Here is a 17,082-nt window from a genome sequence, read left to right as displayed (position 1 = left end):
AAATAGCTTGCCCACAATCACACAGGTATTATACAATAGAAAGATCTAAAGCCAAGCAGTTGAATTCTAAAGCCCATCCTTTGCTGAACTGCTGGTCAAACTGTAAAATTATCAGTTTAAAGCTGGGTCTGACTTATATGGGCCCCTGGGCCACTATTAAGGGTGGAAAAAGTACTGGATAATAGCTCAAACACCAGAATCCTTGGCTTGAACACATGGAGCATTTTGTCTATGTGACATGGTTCTGGAACTGGCAGAATGTAGCCTATTACCACACCTCTAGAATGGACAGTGCCAGAGGCCAATCTCAATGGTTTCTTTTTCCTAAGTCTTTCTGATAGCATAATCCAGGTCTCCCAATTTACACAATGCCTAAAACTTGCTTTTGGAATGCCTAGATCAAGTACTATGAGGCTGATTGAGAAATGGGGTTCATTACTTTTTCAAAATCAACCAAATCTCACGGTTCACCACTAGGACCAGACTCTTGAGACAAACCCTCATTTACCTTTTCAACTTTTTCTCAAGGCCAAGAAATCTGGAGCCTACAAGCCCTGATGTTACAGAAGGGGTACAAACCAAACAGGTCCTGTTCCTCCTTTGATCACAATCAGTTTCAGATGCTTAAAGTCTATACCTTACTCATAATGCTGTTTCGTTCATATGCAGAGAAAAACAAACTTTGTGGAGGCATCCAAAGATGACTAAATCTTCCAGTGGACAAAAACTTTTCTCAAGAAAAAAAAATGTAAAGGAAAGTTAGTATCTCTCTTAAAGTTGCCTTAAAGACTTTATGAAAACAATAAATGGTTTTAGTCTATCAGCAACATTAATCAGATGGCTCCTGAACTAATGCCTATTGCTCAGAGTGATAAAGCAAAAAACAATGTGGACAATTAAGCAGATAAATCCAAATCCCTTTTGTACAATTTTGGTGAAGCACCTATCAACAATTTTATGGATCAGGAAATGGGTGTGAAGGGATTCGTGGATTATCTACTTGCTAAAAAGCAAGGAAAATAGCCAAAGAACAAACGGAAAAGCAAAGTATGGTTACTATCTGGACAACCAACTTCTGAATAATCAGTGAGTACCCAGTCGTGCTGTTATTTTTAAAACTACCACTATATAATTTATAAAAAGATTGGGTAGAATTAAGTGGGCTAATTTTTTTTTTAATTTTTTGGTGGGATGTTTTTATTAGATCCGTAGGCTCTCAGAAAACAATTTACGAAGTATATTTAAATTAATATTGCCAAAATATATATGCCTCATTCATTTACTAACATCTATATATCATTTTAATACAAGCCTTAATGTGTTGTAGGATCTTTAAAAAAAATCATTTTTCTCTAGTAAAAATACTTTGTGCAGAGCTAATAAATAGTCCAATTAACTTCCCCTAAATACATAAAATTAACTTACTCTAGCTTTCAAACCACTTAGAAAAAGTACTATTTTGAGATGTTTGTTATACAATCATTTACAGTTATTCCATTAAATCCTTATGTTTCGCTTGAATTACTACTAACAAAAGCCCTAAATCTGAATTGTGAGCATTACACCAATGCCTGACCATAGGCAAATACATTTTTTTTTTAATTTTTAAATGCTTGAGAGAGCAGAGGAGAGGGAGAAAGGGAGAGAGAGAATCCCAAACAGGCTCCCCTCTGCCAGCAGAGTCCAACATGGGCTCTATCTCACCAATTGTGAGGTCATGACGTGAGCCAAAATCAAGAGCTGGATACTCAACCAACTAAGCCACCCAGGCACCCCACGTGTTTTGACATATACAGAACTAGGAAAAAATCACTTCAGAGACCATTTTTAATGGCTCTCAGGAAAATCACATCTAATAGTAGGTCAATCACTATATTCAAAGCAACAATGAAAATCTCCTAATTGGACATTTTACTCTATATTTTAAACAAGCATTTATTAGGCAACTAGATTTGTGTATGTCTTCAAGGAAAAAAATGTATTTAAAGAGATGAATGGGTAGATCCAATCTCCTAACAGGCAGGCTAGCCTATAGTTTATTGATTCATTTCTGAAGGAAGCAGGAACATCAAGTAGCCTTCATGAATAAAAGAGGTATGAAATTGATGGAAGGGGACCTAAATGGCAAAAAATTTAGAACTAAGACCAAAAGGGAAGAAATTAGAAGGAATTTAGCTAAGTCCTCAAAGGGTTAATATAAATGCTGTCAGGAAGACAGCTCTGGGTGCTAATGGCTCTTATACCCACGCTTCCCATGAGGGGGACATCCTCAACCAGGTCTGTGGCTTTTTGAAGAGTGTAAGATTAGAGTAAGGGAGCTGCACAGAGGGTACAGAAAGAGGGGGTTATAATCTTCTTTCTCCCACCCAGAAAAAGGAGATGATCTTTATATTCAGTGAGTAACTTTAAAAATATTTGAAGATAGTAACCAATCCAACTTCTCTCATGTCCACTAATTTCAAAATTAAAGGCTCACCAAATTAGTTGGGGTTACTACAGTGGCCACTGTGCCCTTACATGCAAGTGTAATCAATTGGCTATGGGAAACTGCTATAATGCCTTTGTAAGCAGAGGTAACCAAACTGCCTACATTTCTAAATTATGCCAAAGAAACTTACCTTCTTTACCATTTCAGTCTCGGGAGTATACACAGGTCTGCTCTTGACTATTGTTATTCCTTTTGTAAAATGCATGCTTCCTTATGAGATTTGTGGTACGCAAAGAACTTGTCACCTCAATGCTCACTGTATTCTGTAAAATCATACTGGTTTATATCACACAGGAGACACGAACAGTAAGGGGAATCTTCTCCTGGTTTGAGAAATTTCCTATAAAAAACACTCAGAATTGAAAAAGTTTTTGTTTACCCAACTACACAGTATCTGAAAGTAATACAACTTGTTGTGTTTACACTTAAAAGGGTAAGAATCTTACTTTTTCCTGATCAGGCTTTTCAGATATTTCAAATCCTATAGCCAACCCTGGACACATCTTGCCTAAATCTAAATGCTGTACCTATTATTTCTAGCTATAGAAAATTGGAAGCTATCAAGCTTAAGTTATGATCAGATGGTATTAAATGCCACACCATAAAAAATACTTCCCAAAAAGTATATAGACCTAGAGATTAAATTTATGAATGTGTACATTGTTTTAAATTTATACACTGTTTTAAAGAAAGATTAGATAATTTGAATATTCTAATGTAATCAACTCTAGCCCTTTACAACTGTATTATAACTTTATTTAACTTTAGTAAAAGCCAAAATTGATAGTTCTTAACATGGTGTATGGAAATCAAAATTAAAGAATACAAAGTACCTTAAAATTTTCAGCTCAATACTAGTTCCTCCAATATTACTGCCAAACTTCTGTGAAAGAAGCCTTGTAATAAAAACTAACAGAAACATATTAGATGATATTTTTAAAGTTCACTTACCATTTTTAACAATGTAGAAAAAAAGGAAAGTCTGACTATAATACTTGATGACACAGACATGTTTAAGTAGAAAACACAGGATAAAAAAAGTAATATATCACTGAAAATATTGCACAACTTCAGGTGTTTCCTCCAAATTTGCTTTATGTAATTGGGTGGATATAAATTAATAAACAAAAACTTAAGCAAGATACATGTAACAATTTAAAAGAACCTGATAATCTAATTTCTCTCAGTTTTTCTCAATCTCATCTTTAAGTCTTTCCATCATGGGGCTCATAAGAAAATTAACCAACATAGGTATACTACAGTCTAGTGTCAAATCTTTAAGAAGGTTTTATGACATACTGAATTCCTCTACAATGCAATAATGGAGAACCCTCAAGATACTTGTGTTTTGTATGTAGAAAAGTGTTAAAGTCAAATAGTCAACTCAATATAAAATAAACATTTCTGATTTGTTAGACTGAGATTGCTTCTCCTTTTGCTAATGAATGATTCTTAACTATAATATCACTGAGCTGAACAAATGTCACCTTTGAGTACATAAGGAAAAATAAACACATGCTAAATGGATAAAACATTACAAACTACATCTTTACTAGACCATCTCTACCTCTAACACTTCAGAAGCTTAGAGATTCAGAGTGCTCTTACATTAACTGCAAGAAAAAAAGGAAAAATTCCTTCTTTGAGACCACAACTATGAAGTCACGTGGTTATACAAATTTTGCATTTGTGTGCAAAACATGAAATACATTTATCTTAATTCTCCCTGCTTAGACTTAGACTTGTCAGTCATCTAGCAGGACTGTCCTTTCCAAGAAACAGAGACTGAGATGTGTTTTATATAACTTCAATAACCTCAGCACTACAATTATTAAGAGATGCAGTATCCTTTTGCTATGGTTCAAGACAATAAGGGAAAGAGGTCACAAGAAAGAATAAATCAAAACTGTTACAACTGAGCAACTTTTTTCAGTTTCACCATGGTGCCACTTTCATTTTACATAAGCGTGGTGGCATAAGTCAAGCTCAATAAATCAGAAATCTTAATATTTAAAATTTACCTTGACTTTTAATTATTACCATATTAACAACCAAAATAATTAGATAAAACACATAGGAAAGGGTAATAGTAAACCCCACTTTACTAGAGTTGGTTTCTTGACATAACTCATTTTTTATAGAAAAGGGATAGTGCATCTCAGTTTGCTTACAAGCTAGGAGATCACTTTGAATTCTGCATTTCCTAACTGCAAACAGATATAGCACTTATAACAGGTTATAAATAAACTGGTTTTCAAGCATAGAGCCAGCCCCAACGATAATAATACACTATTTAAAAAGACCTAAGGCAATGAATTCCATTTCCAATGGAAAAAAAGAACTGTGCAAACAAGCTTAAAACTACTTTTTTTTGTGCCAGTGTTATAAAATGTAGCTTTTAATAAAACCTTGACCCAAATGCCAGCAACTTCAGAAAAGAATTTTGGTGGGGGGAAAAAGAAAATTATTTCATGTAGGAAAAACAACCACTATCTTTTTCCTAATCTTCAACACACACAATTTAAACATATACAGCTGCTGTAACACTTTACACAATTCCTATGTACTGGAGCAATAACAAGATCTAAGTACAATTATATTTTTAAACACTGGGTCAAGGCTTTACATAAAAATACCATCCTACTTTTCCCCCTAAGTTTCTAAAATATCACGTATTTTTTCCCCAACATCTGCAGCCATTCAGGAATTTTTAGGAAACTTTTGTGCATGATCTTAATTCCTAATCCCTGGCTCTTTGGGCTCAGTGACAAAAGATCAAAACCACCAAAAATGATGGTTCACTTAAAGTCAGACGAGAGACCCTGGCTCAATTAGTCTCATAGGACGAAAGCAGTGCTGCATCAACTGGCTCCATGCAAGAGGGGCACGTGAAGGATCTCATCAACCAGTCATCTATACAGTCCAGGTGATAGATGTGCATGCACGGCAGAAATCGAATTGGGTCCCCATACACAAAGTCCATCATACAGATCACACACCTGTGGGGGTCAGGGAGAGAAATCAGAAAAAGCATGTTTAGAGAAGTCATCTAGAATACTCTTTAAAATCTCATTACAAAGACAGTGTTAAACTGAACAGATGAAAATGGCTTGCCTGTCATCCTACCACCTGAGCATGCAAACTGAATTTTTTCCTAATAAGCATTATTGCATCAACAATCTCTTACTTTGATCCTCTGGAAATGTGCCGAGTTTGAGACCTAACAGAGCAAAGAGGAATGGACCACATGGGGATCAAATCCATTCCTAGAACTGCATTTATAAAGCAGCTACATATTATAGAAGACACCTGAAGAAGAATGTGATACTTCAAGGTAGGAAGCCATCAGATCAAATTTGTGTACCTGGGGGCGCCTGGGTGGCGCAGTCGGTTAAGCGTCCGACTTCAGCCAGGTCACGATCTCGCGGTCCGTGAGTTCGAGCCCCGAGTTGGGCTCTGGGCTGATGGCTCAGAGCCTGGAGCCTGTTTCTGATACTGTGTCTCCCTCTCTCTCTGCCCCTCCCCCATTCATGCTCTGTCTCTCTCTGTCCCAAAAATAAATAAACGTTGAAAAAAAAAAAATTAAAAAAAAAAAAATTTGTGTACCTGAACTCAGCTTTTAGTGTAAGCCCAAGAGTAAGAAAGTTTTCATTTTAATAACTATATGTAAAAACAACCACTAAATTCAGCCTACTTACTGGACTGTTGTAGTTAAAGATCTCTTCATTAACCCTAGTTTCAAGTCCACTGCATTTTTCTACAGGTTTAAGAAGCAACCCAATGCTGTAATATTTCAGAAGTCAGTATTCTAGACAGTTTATTATCTTAGGTACTAGTACTAAATAGTGCTATGGCTCAAAGAGCCAAGCATCAACATAGTAAATTAAATTATATCTTGAGCTCTGAGGACAAAAACTTCCCAGAAGTAAAATTTTATATTCAACTCATCAGACATAATAAAATTATTCCACGAATTAAGAATAGGTGTAAGATTTTCCAAATTATCACTAAAACTCCTTAACCATCTTAGTGGCTGCATAATCTACCAATGTATTCCTATAAAACAATTTACTTAGCTATACTTCTACTCTAAATAAAACCATGGTGAATATCTTGTGTATAAAGTGCTAAGAGTTGGAGTGAGGTACACATTTTAGGATAGAGCTTTAGAATTAACTGTCTCAAAGGGTATAGACCTGAGAAGGTCTTTGACATATTGCCATACTGCTTTCCCAGCAGACAAGGCCACCAGCACACTTACACAGGTGAATCATTTTTAAGTGATACATGGACAGGGACAACATATAACATGGTCAGAATTCACACCATTTCATAGCTATTTTTTTTTTAATGAATATTCTTAATTGCTGTATCTTTTTTTTTAATTTTTTAATGTTTACTTTTGAGACACAGAGAGACAGGGCATGTGTGGGGAGGAGCAGAGAGAGAGGGAGACACAGAATCTGAAGCAGGCTCCAGGCTTTAAGCTGTCAACACAAAGCCTGACGCGGGGCTCAAACTCACTGACCGTGAGATCACGACCTGAGCCAGAGTTGGATGCTGAACTGACTGAGCCACCCAGGCGCCCCTTTAATTGCTGTATCTTAATAGTCCCTTGCATGAACTAATTAAATATTCATCTTCTAAAATGTAGGAGAAAAAAAAAATGTAGGAGAATATTTTTCAAAAGCAAATCTCTGGAGCTAGAACTCTGAAACATGTATAAATTAAAACTTACTCCCGGATCTTTTTTTCTGATCCATCCCTTCCAGGGTCATAAACTCCTTTAGGCAGATGTTGTATAAGGCCTATTCTTTGAGCTATCCTAATTTGTTCCTCTTCGGTCAGCTGAGTTGCTAGGCGAGTCTGGCTAGGTGTTGGATGGTAGACCGGAACTGGAACTTGTTCCTAAATTTAAAAAAAGGAGAAAATGATTATTTTTTAAACACTGTTTTCTGGGGTGTTTTCCGTTTCTTATTTTTTTTGGCTTAGTGGGTGGGAGGGGACCTTGGGGAGAGGTATGCTGGGCTAGTGTGCAGTCGTATGAGATTATTTCACCCTGCCTTTACTTAATAGCATATCTGACCAATTATTATTTTATTTAATTTTTAAGTATTTTATTTTAACTTTATTTTATAGAAAGTACAAGTGGGAGGGGGTAGAGGGAGACAGAGAATCCCAGGCAGGCTCTGAGCTGTCAGTGCAGAACCCCACGTGGGGCTCGAACTCACAAACCATAGGAGCATGACCTGAGGTGAAATCAAGAGTTGGATTCTCAACTGACTGAGCCACCCAGGTGCCCCAGGGGATGCTACTTTAGACAGGATGCTCACAACAAACCTCTCTGATTCGACATTTGAGAAGAGACCTCAATGAAATATGAGGAAGACAGTGCATCTGTGACCTAATGATTTCATTGTGGCTGGCACCATTTCTGAGCCACCTAAAATGGTTTTCCAGAGAACATCTCTACTGAATAGACAGACAACTTCCAATCCATGTATGGAGGTTTCATGGGAAATTTTACGTCAAATCACAACTACCAATTCACTTTAGAAAATGTTACCTCCATTCATCCTTTAGGATCACTCCTCATCTCTATAATTTAAAGCACTTGTTTACCAGGTCACCAATATTTGCAACTGTGAGATTATGCCTCCAGGAATAACTGCTTAATCTGTGTTAAGCTTAAAAAAATTCTGTGAGGGGCGCCTGGGTGGCGCAGTCAGTTAAGCGTCCGACTTCGGCCAGGTCACGATCTCGCGGTCCGTGAGTTCGAGCCCCGCGTCGGGCTCTGGGCTGATGGCTCAGAGCCTGGAGCCTGTTTCCGATTCTGTGTCTCCCTCTCTCTCTGCCCCTCCCCCGTTCATGCTCTGTCTCTCTCTGTCCCAAAAATAAATAAACGTTGAAAAAAAAAAAAAAATTCTGTGAAATGATCTCCATAATTATCCAGAACTAGCATCAATTGAGGCTGCTTTGAACTAATGGCATTTCTGGTTGAAAATAAAATAATTGAGAGCACTCATAATGAGAAACTTTCTAAGGGCTCAAGTATAAATATCCTTTCCAAACAGAAATTTTAGTGGAAATAAAAAAGAAATTGTAGTGGAAAATCTCAGATACATATAAATTAGGCTCCAATATTGAATATCTGATTCAAGGAAAAAGACTTTTCCAGTGTCTCCTAACATACCACTTTGTCCTTTTAAACTGGCCTTATTCGTATAAGGCCCTTTTTCTGAGAGTAGTTAGAATTTATCAAAGGCAGTTCAACATTAGACTTTAAATATTCTTTTCTCTGTGATTCAGAACAAATGTTTAATTGGGAATCTCAAAACCCAGGGGTGCCTGGGTGGCTAAGTTGGTTAAGCGTCCAACTTCGGCTCAGTTCATGATCTCACGTTCCATGAGTTCGAGCACCGTGTTGGGCTTTGTGCTGACAACTCAGAACTTGGAGCCTGCTTTGGATTCTGTGTTTACTTCTCTCTCTGCCACTCCCCCTCTCACACTCTGTCTCTATGCCACTTAACAGAGTAACCACGTTTAAGCTATTTAACCCATCTGGATTAGATTCTACAATATAGGGTTGCTATAAGGCTTAAAATGAGGAATGGTCAGCCTTGAAATGGCAGGAACTCAAATGGTAGGTATTATAACTATTAATATTGCATTCAAAGAACTATCATCTATTGTTGCAGGCAAACTAGCTGTTTCCTGTAAGTTCCATGCATTTCCACTTTACTGCCTTTGCTCTTGCTATTCCCCTTACCTTTCCCTGCAGTCCAGTGGTCCAAATTATGCCTTGCCCAGAAGGTTATTGACATGAAGCCTTCCCCAATCCTCCTCCCTACCACCTAGAGTCTGTCTCTAGCCCAGCTTAATTACACAGGTGTTGTCTACCTATAAGAGAAATAGGAAGATTATACAGATTACAGTAAAATGTCAATTAACCAGTGCAGTCATCAAGTGAAAAAAAGAGACTGTCCATTCTTCCAGCTTTCCCAGTAAGTACCAAGCTGACTGCATTTCTCTAGTACAGCTCGAAAGCTTTCTTTCAGCCCTGTATATCTACAGCACTACGAGCACAGGCAATTTTTGCTTTAAAGACATTTTTTTAAATGCATATTTCTATTTTTTTTTTAATGTTTATTTTGAGAGCGAGGGCACACGCATGAGCGGAGGAAGGAACGGGCAAAGAGAGGGAGAGAGGGAATCCCAAGCAGGCTCTGCATTGACAGCAGGGCTCGATCCCATGAACCATGAGATTATGACCTGAGCTGAAATCAAGAGTCAGACACTTAATCAACTGAGCCACCCAGGCACCCCTAAATGCGTATTTATTGCCTTTTAAATGAGCTTTGTACATACACAAAAAATTTTCAGTCTATAGCCCAAATTCAGAATCTGTTACATGCAACATGTATATTAAATTCACAGTTTATGCACTAGAAAAATAAGTGATCAGGCTTTATAGTGAATATAAAACTTATGACCCTGTGGTTATTACTGCTCATAAATATGACTGTTGCATCTTTGGTTTAAATACTCACCTTTTCAAGGTTTTTTACCTCGTAGGCAAACTTAAAATGCATAAAAGTTTCATGGTTCAATGTCAAAAAGCTCTGCCACTTACTAGCTACAAGAAAAGGCTTGACCATATTTTTTAAACCTCTCTGAGCCTTAGTGTCTCCATGTGTGAAGTACTAGGACCACTGTAAGAATACAATAGGAATTCCAAGTATTATTCCTGGCACAGTAAGATACATAAAAAAGCTCACTGAATGTTAGCTATTATCACTGTAGCTCTACTATTATGACTATGGAACAACATTCCAGTATTTTAAGAAATGGATTGGATTTACAATTTTACATGTCAATTATACCTCAACAAAGCTGAAGTAAAATTTAATTTTTAAAAAAATTGTTTTTTGTTGTTGTTGTGGGGGCACCTGGGTGGCTTAGTTGATCAAGCGTCTGACTTAGGCTCAGGTCATGATTTCAGTTAGTGGGTTCAAGTCCCGCATCAGGCTCTGTGCTGACTGCTCAGAGCCTGGAGCCTGCTTTGGATTCTGTGTCTCCCTCTCTCTCTTTCTGCCTCTTCCCTTGCTCATGCTCTTTCTCTCTCAAAAATAAACATTAAAAAAAAAAGTTTTTTTTTTTAATGTTTTATTTTTGAGAAACAAAGGACGAGCAGGGGAGGGGCAGAGAGAGAGAGAGAGAGGGAGACATAGAATTCAAAGCAGGCTCCAGGCTCTGAGCTGTCAGCACAGAGCTGGGGCTCAGACCCATGAGTGGGAGTTCATGACCTGAGCTGAAATTGGATGCTCAACTGACTGAGCCATCCAGGCGCCCCCAAAATTTAATTTTTTAAAAAAGAAGAAATGGATTGGATTATGGCAGAGCTAAGTAAAAGTTTTCAAAAAGGAACCTAAGAATTCAACTAAGACCAACTCTCATTTTATAGGTCTAAACTGGCATACAGTCACACAATTACTAACAATAACAGAATTAGAATTCAGGTCTCCCTTTTTTTTTTGGTCTCCTTTTTAAGTCATTAATTTCCACTGTACCATTCCTGGTTGCCAGACAGCAAGGAGATTCTGCAAGTTAAATGATTTGGCTTGTGTCTATTTACATTACTATTCACATTACTTTGAAGAACAGTACACTGAAATGACATTTTAAGAAAGCCACAAAAAAAAGGCATATCTAATAAATGGTTCTATAAAGGTTTTTCATCTATGATAAAGGTTTTATAATTTTTGTAACTTCTAAATTTTAAGAATTTCAAACAATATCAAATCCATCTTTTTTTTTTTTTAATTTTTTTTTTCAACGTTTTTTATTTATTTTTGGGACAGAGAGAGACAGAGCATGAACGGGGAAGGGGCAGAGAGAGAGGGAGACACAGAATCGGAAACAGGCTCCAGGCTCCGAGCCATCAGCCCAGAGCCTGACGCGGGGCTCGAACTCACGGACCGCGAGATCGTGACCTGACTGAAGTCGGACGCTTAACCGACTGCGCCACCCAGGCGCCCCTCAAATCCATCTTTGAAACTATGCCTGTATAGGTTCCATTACTGATAGAAAAATAAACTCCTAAGTCTGATCATACCTTCCTGTCTGTCCTTTGTTTGACACTCCTGAGGGCTGTTTCAGGTAGTTCTTCCCATAAGGCTGGGATGTCAAATTCTGCTACTAGTGGACAGTTTCTCCTTGTTCTCACTTTGGGATATCTTTTCTCTGGTGTCACTTTTTTAAACTACCTGTTCTAAAAAGGTAATATGGCATACTAATCCAATGGGTTTTATGAGCCATATAATTATCTTGTTCAGAGTACTCTTATTTATAATTAGAATATTTAAAACTGAGCTACTATGGTGGAATGGGGCTGGGATGAAATGTGACCTGGGAAGGATGAGGATCCCCATCTCCACCCCCCTACCTGGGGCATGTTTGCAGAATCACACAAATCAACAGAACAGTTTTTCATACGCTGCTATCTAAAAATACGGAATTTTTAGTCTGAAAAATTAAATTGTAAGACTGGACTCTTTTACTTACTGTGGTGACTGTTAATATCTTTAATCGTCCCTTAAAACCTTTGAATAATCAAGGTAACAGCACCACTTTAGAAGGTGATGATGCAATCATAAGATAACATCAAAGAGCTTTGTAAATGTCAACATTTCTAAGTTATTCTAACCATTTGTTTTCTCCCCATCACCAAATGACTCTGGTTTGCAGACTTTAAGCTAACTGTTATTGCCCCTGGCTTTGGTCCTGGCTTTCTATCCTGTCCCTGAATACAAGAAATTCTTTAGGGGCGCCTGGGTGGCGCAGTCGGTTAAGCGTCCGACTTCAGCCAGGTCACGATCTCACGGTCCATGAGTTCGAGCCCCGCGTCAGGCTCTGGGCTGATGGCTCAGAGCCTGGAGCCTGTTTCTGATTCTGTGTCTCCCTCTCTCTCTGCCCCTCCCCCGTTCATGCTCTGTCTCTCTCTGTCCCAAAAATAAATAAACGTTGAAAAAAAAAATTAAAAAAAAAAAAAAGAAATTCTTTGACCTCTGTTGTGACCCCTGCCAGCTCAGTTTTTTACCCTTGGATTACCATTTCCATCCAGGTGAGGCTACACTCCTAACTCTCAGTCCCAATCCATCTGACTAATTTGGCACAAGATGACACATATGAAGTCACACTAGAATAACTGGTATAAGACTATGGGTAATAATGGTCTCCAAAATCCTTGCACGTACCTACTACTACGAACAAAAAAGAATTGTTTTAAATTGTTCTAAGTTGTTTTAGAACTAGTAATTTCTAAGCATGTACTTTTTAAGAGGCTAGATTTCCTTGGTCTTCTGGTTCACATGTGTACGGAGAACAAAGAAAGAACAGAAAAGGAAAGCTCTATGAACCCTATCTTTTAATTATTCATATTATGAATGTATTTTCTTTGGTATTTTTTGTTAAACAAATGGAACTCTCTAATAAGCACCATTGAGGTATTTAAAATGATTCAACATTCTGATTTCAATTTACATACAACTCTTCAGAAAGCCACAGAGAAAAGGAAATGACTAAGAACTGCTGGTATTATAAAGATGCTATGGCCTCACCCTTCTTAACACATACACCTAATTTTAATCCCATTATAGTTGTTAAAATGGCTTGATGTGTGAGTTACTGCTTACTGACTAGGATCCGATGGTATTTTCTAGTTGGCAAAATGTGTTTTTTTTTTTTTTTAATGCTTATTTTTGACAGAGACAGACAGACAGACAGAGAATGAGTGGGGGAGAGGCAGAGAAAGGGAGACCCAGAATCTGAAGCAGGCTCCAGGCTCCCACCTGTCAGCACAGAGCCCGACGCGGGGCTCGAGCTCCCAGGTCATATGCTCAACCGGCTGAGCCACCCAGGAGCCCCCAAAACAGCAATTTAAAAAGATCCATATGGGGCGCCTGGGTGGCTCAGTCGGTTGAGCGTCCGACTTCGGCTCAGGTCACGATCTCGAGGTCTGCGGGTTTGAGCCCCGCGTCGGGCTCTGGGCTGATGGCTCAGAGCCTAGAGCCTGCTTCCGATTCTGTTTCCCTCTCTCTCTGCCCCTCGCCCGTTCATGCTGTGTCTCTCTCCGTCTCAAAAAAAATAAACGTTAAAAAAAAAATAAAAAAAAATAAAAAGATCTGTATTCTGGGGCAGTTCTCATCATTCCCTAATTGATGGCTCACTGTATCTAAACTCCGTGCGTAAACAGTATGATTTACACTGAACACCTGCTTCCCTCCTGGGAGTCTGGAATCTTGGTATGTAGTAGGCAGTGGGTGCCTACTCAGAATTTCAGGTTCTCCTGGTAGACAACCCTTCACACATACTAGCAAAATTCAATGCTGGGGAAATTAAGTGTATTGTGTGACTCTATTACGAGAGGATTCTTTTGGAAGCTTCTGCCTGTTTCCTATGGACTTACACACCTCTTTTCCTTTGATGACTTTGACTTGTATTCTTTTGCCATAATAAATCAGAGCTATGATTACAACTATATTCTAAGTCCTCCTCTATATTCTGTCCTCCAACTATATTCTGTGAGTCCTCCTCCTATGCAACTGACGAATAATCTAGATAAATGTTTTTAGAGTGATGGGGAGTTCCCCACATTGACTCTTGTTTTCAAAGTTTATTTGGCCATGTTCATTAGAAATTCTCCTTTGTGGGGAAAAGAAAAAAAGAAATTCTCCTTTAGGAAAAAAGGTGCATTCTGACAATGGTGGTTACACAGTACTTGCATTTTATTCCTTTTCTCAAATTTAAAAAGACCCCCGAGGGAACTATTATTTTGAGCATTATTTATCATAAAGATAAACACTTCTGAGATAGAGATGTTGTTGTCTACGGCCATACCACCCTGAATCCGATCTTGTCTGATATCGGAAGCGAAGCAGGGCCGGGCCTGGATGGGAGATGGAGATGTTGTTTTGGGCTGAACTGTGTCTCCTATAAAATTCTTATGATGAAGTCCTAATCCCCAGCATCTTAGAATGTGACTGTATTTGGAATCACAAATGTGACTGGTTTTGTCCTGGCCTCTTCTTCTGTCCTATAGTCTTCACCTAATAACTAAGTCCATGTTGACAATGGAAATTACCACCTTGATACAAATGATTCATAAATTTATATTCTAGTCTAAATCTCCCTTTTAAATTCCAGTCCCTACTTGACAGTTCAACTCAATGTGCTCAAAGTACCTCAAATTCAACATGTCCAAAACGAACTCCCTCCAAAATCTGGTCCTCTTTTTAGGTTACCCTATGTCAGTAAATGACATTGTTCTAGTTCTGTAAGACAGAGGCATCCTTCGTACCTCCCTCTCCATTACTCTTCCATATACAGTACATCACCAAGTTCTAGTGAGTTGTCTACTGAAATACTGATAGAATCTGTTTATGTCTTTTCATATCTATTGCCAATACCCTAAGCTCCCATTTTGTCCCTGGTATACAGTATTAGCTAGCAAAACTTGAATTTGTTCTCTATCCAGAAGTTACAGAGATCCAATTTAACCCTATGCCCTCCTCACACATACCTAAAACCCCTTCACATTTAATAGCTTTTAGGATGGAGGCCAAAGTCTTTAAAAGATTTCCAAAGCCCTACATATTCTGGTTACCTAGCTGGCCCTCCATCCTCATCTAACAACTCACTGCTTTCTAGCCCCACTGGTTTTCCTTCAGCTCCTCTGAAATGCCATGATCTCATCTCTACAGAGTCATAGTACCTGCTGTACTCTACATGAAATATTCTCCTCTGGAGCCTGGGTGACTCAGTTGGTTAAGCATCTGACTCTTGATTTCAGCTGAGGCCATGATCCCGTGGTTCACAATTCAAGCCCCGTGTCAGGATCTGCACTGACAGAGCACAGCCAGCCTAGGATTCTCTCCCTCCGCCCTTCCCCTGCACGTTCTCCCTCAAAATAAACAAACAAAAAAACCAAAAAATACTCTCCTCCATCACCACTCTGAGTAAATAATGCCTCTTCTTCCTTCAGAGCTCAATCCAACTACTTTCTCAGAAACTTTACTAACCATTCTCCTCTATTAGAGGCTTTTATACACCAAGTAACATTTCTTCACAGCATTTGTCAAAGCTGTAATTTTACATTTTGTTATAATTTGAGTATTTGTCTTCCCCACCAGACTATAAGATCCGCAACAGGAATTGTTTCTGCTCCTCACTGAACCAGCAGATGAAAGGTCTATTAAAAAAATCTTACATACTAATAGTTAAAGTCACCCATTAATTTACTCTAGTGTTTTTTTTTTTTTCCATTTTAGTGCTTCTTTACATTTCCTGGAACCCCTAGCCAATTGTGCTTCTTTTATTTTGATAGAGAGAATCCCAAGCAGGCTCTATGCTATCTGTGCGGAGCCTGACAGGGTTCGATATCAGGAACTGTGAGATCATGACCTGAACCGAAATCAAGAGTTGGGCACTTACCCGACCAAGCCACCCAGATGCTCCCCATCACCAAAGCCAAGTGTTTAATACTTAATAAAGTTGGTGTATATGCCATAATATTGGGATTAGAGTTGTTTTTGTTTTGCTAAGTATATTCTGTAAGAATGACTGATAATAGTACCTACCTTCACCACTTCCTGAAATGTGAACCCTCAATGATTTTGAATGCCTCCCGAAATATGTTCACAAAATCATTTCCAATGTATAAAGTCACTTACTACAGAAATAAATACTATGAATCAGTTTATTGAAATCTCAATCACTAAACTGCTAACTAACATAAATGCTGGTGCCTTCATGAGGTATTTTGTGCTTAGGCTAAAAATTAAAAATGTATGTGATTATCTGTGTATTATTTTTATTTCCTCATCAATAGAATATAAGCTTGATAAGGGCAGGGAATGTGTCTATTTTGTTTACCAATATATACTATTTACTCAGCACAGCATCTGACACATAGTAGGGATTCAACAGACTTTACTGGAAAACTGAATATTTTATATCAAAGCACTGATGTTCCTGTAATCCATGTCATATATTCATACCAGGATTTTGTAAACATGCTACGAAAAAATGTCTAATGATTTGGATTAAGCAACAATAAAACCAGAAAGAAAACTCAATACGAATTATAACCAACATTCCTTCTCCAAGTAACAATACCCAGTTTGTTGCCCCTTTCAAATTTCTACCTACCTATCTCATGGGAACTTGAATACGTTCAAAACCAAACTAATGATCTCTTTCTACTTCCACAATCCTTCTCATATTCAGTATTTATATGCCTACTATAGGTGATTGATAGAGAAGCACAGTGGAAAGAGATTAGACATCTCATTTAATCTCGGCTCTGGCATTTATCAGGTATGCAACTCTAGGCAAGTTATTCAATACCTCCAAGCCTAAGATTCCTCCTCAGAAAAAATGAATAGAATACCTATCTTAAAAGAGTTTTTCAAGGAATAACTAAGAAAATATAAATAAAGTACCTACTAACATAGGGACTCGAATTTGGGCCTTCCTATAACAACATCACTACTCTTCCTAATTCCTCTGACTTTCCCCCCCTTCCCTTTATCTCT

At 38.1% G+C, this 17,082-nt stretch overlaps 1 protein-coding gene across 1 annotated transcript in view; it reads right to left on the bottom strand.

Annotated features, from left to right (window-relative positions):
* Positions 1-3,222: 3,222 nt before the first annotated feature.
* Positions 3,223-17,082, bottom strand: part of RNF11 (ring finger protein 11) — a 41,439-nt gene continuing 27,579 nt past the window's right edge. The window contains exons 2-3 of the mRNA XM_043578750.1: positions 7,227-7,396; positions 3,223-5,487 (exon numbers count right to left, since the gene is read on the bottom strand). Of these exons, the coding sequence (XP_043434685.1) occupies positions 5,316-5,487; positions 7,227-7,396 (342 nt within the window). The 3' untranslated portion in view covers positions 3,223-5,315. The remainder of the gene's footprint in view (positions 5,488-7,226; positions 7,397-17,082) is intronic.

Source organism: Prionailurus bengalensis, chromosome C1 (assembly GCF_016509475.1).
Source record: "Prionailurus bengalensis isolate Pbe53 chromosome C1, Fcat_Pben_1.1_paternal_pri, whole genome shotgun sequence".
In the NCBI taxonomy this organism is placed as follows: domain Eukaryota; kingdom Metazoa; phylum Chordata; class Mammalia; order Carnivora; family Felidae; genus Prionailurus; species Prionailurus bengalensis.
This window is presented reverse-complemented; position numbering and strand designations above follow the sequence as displayed.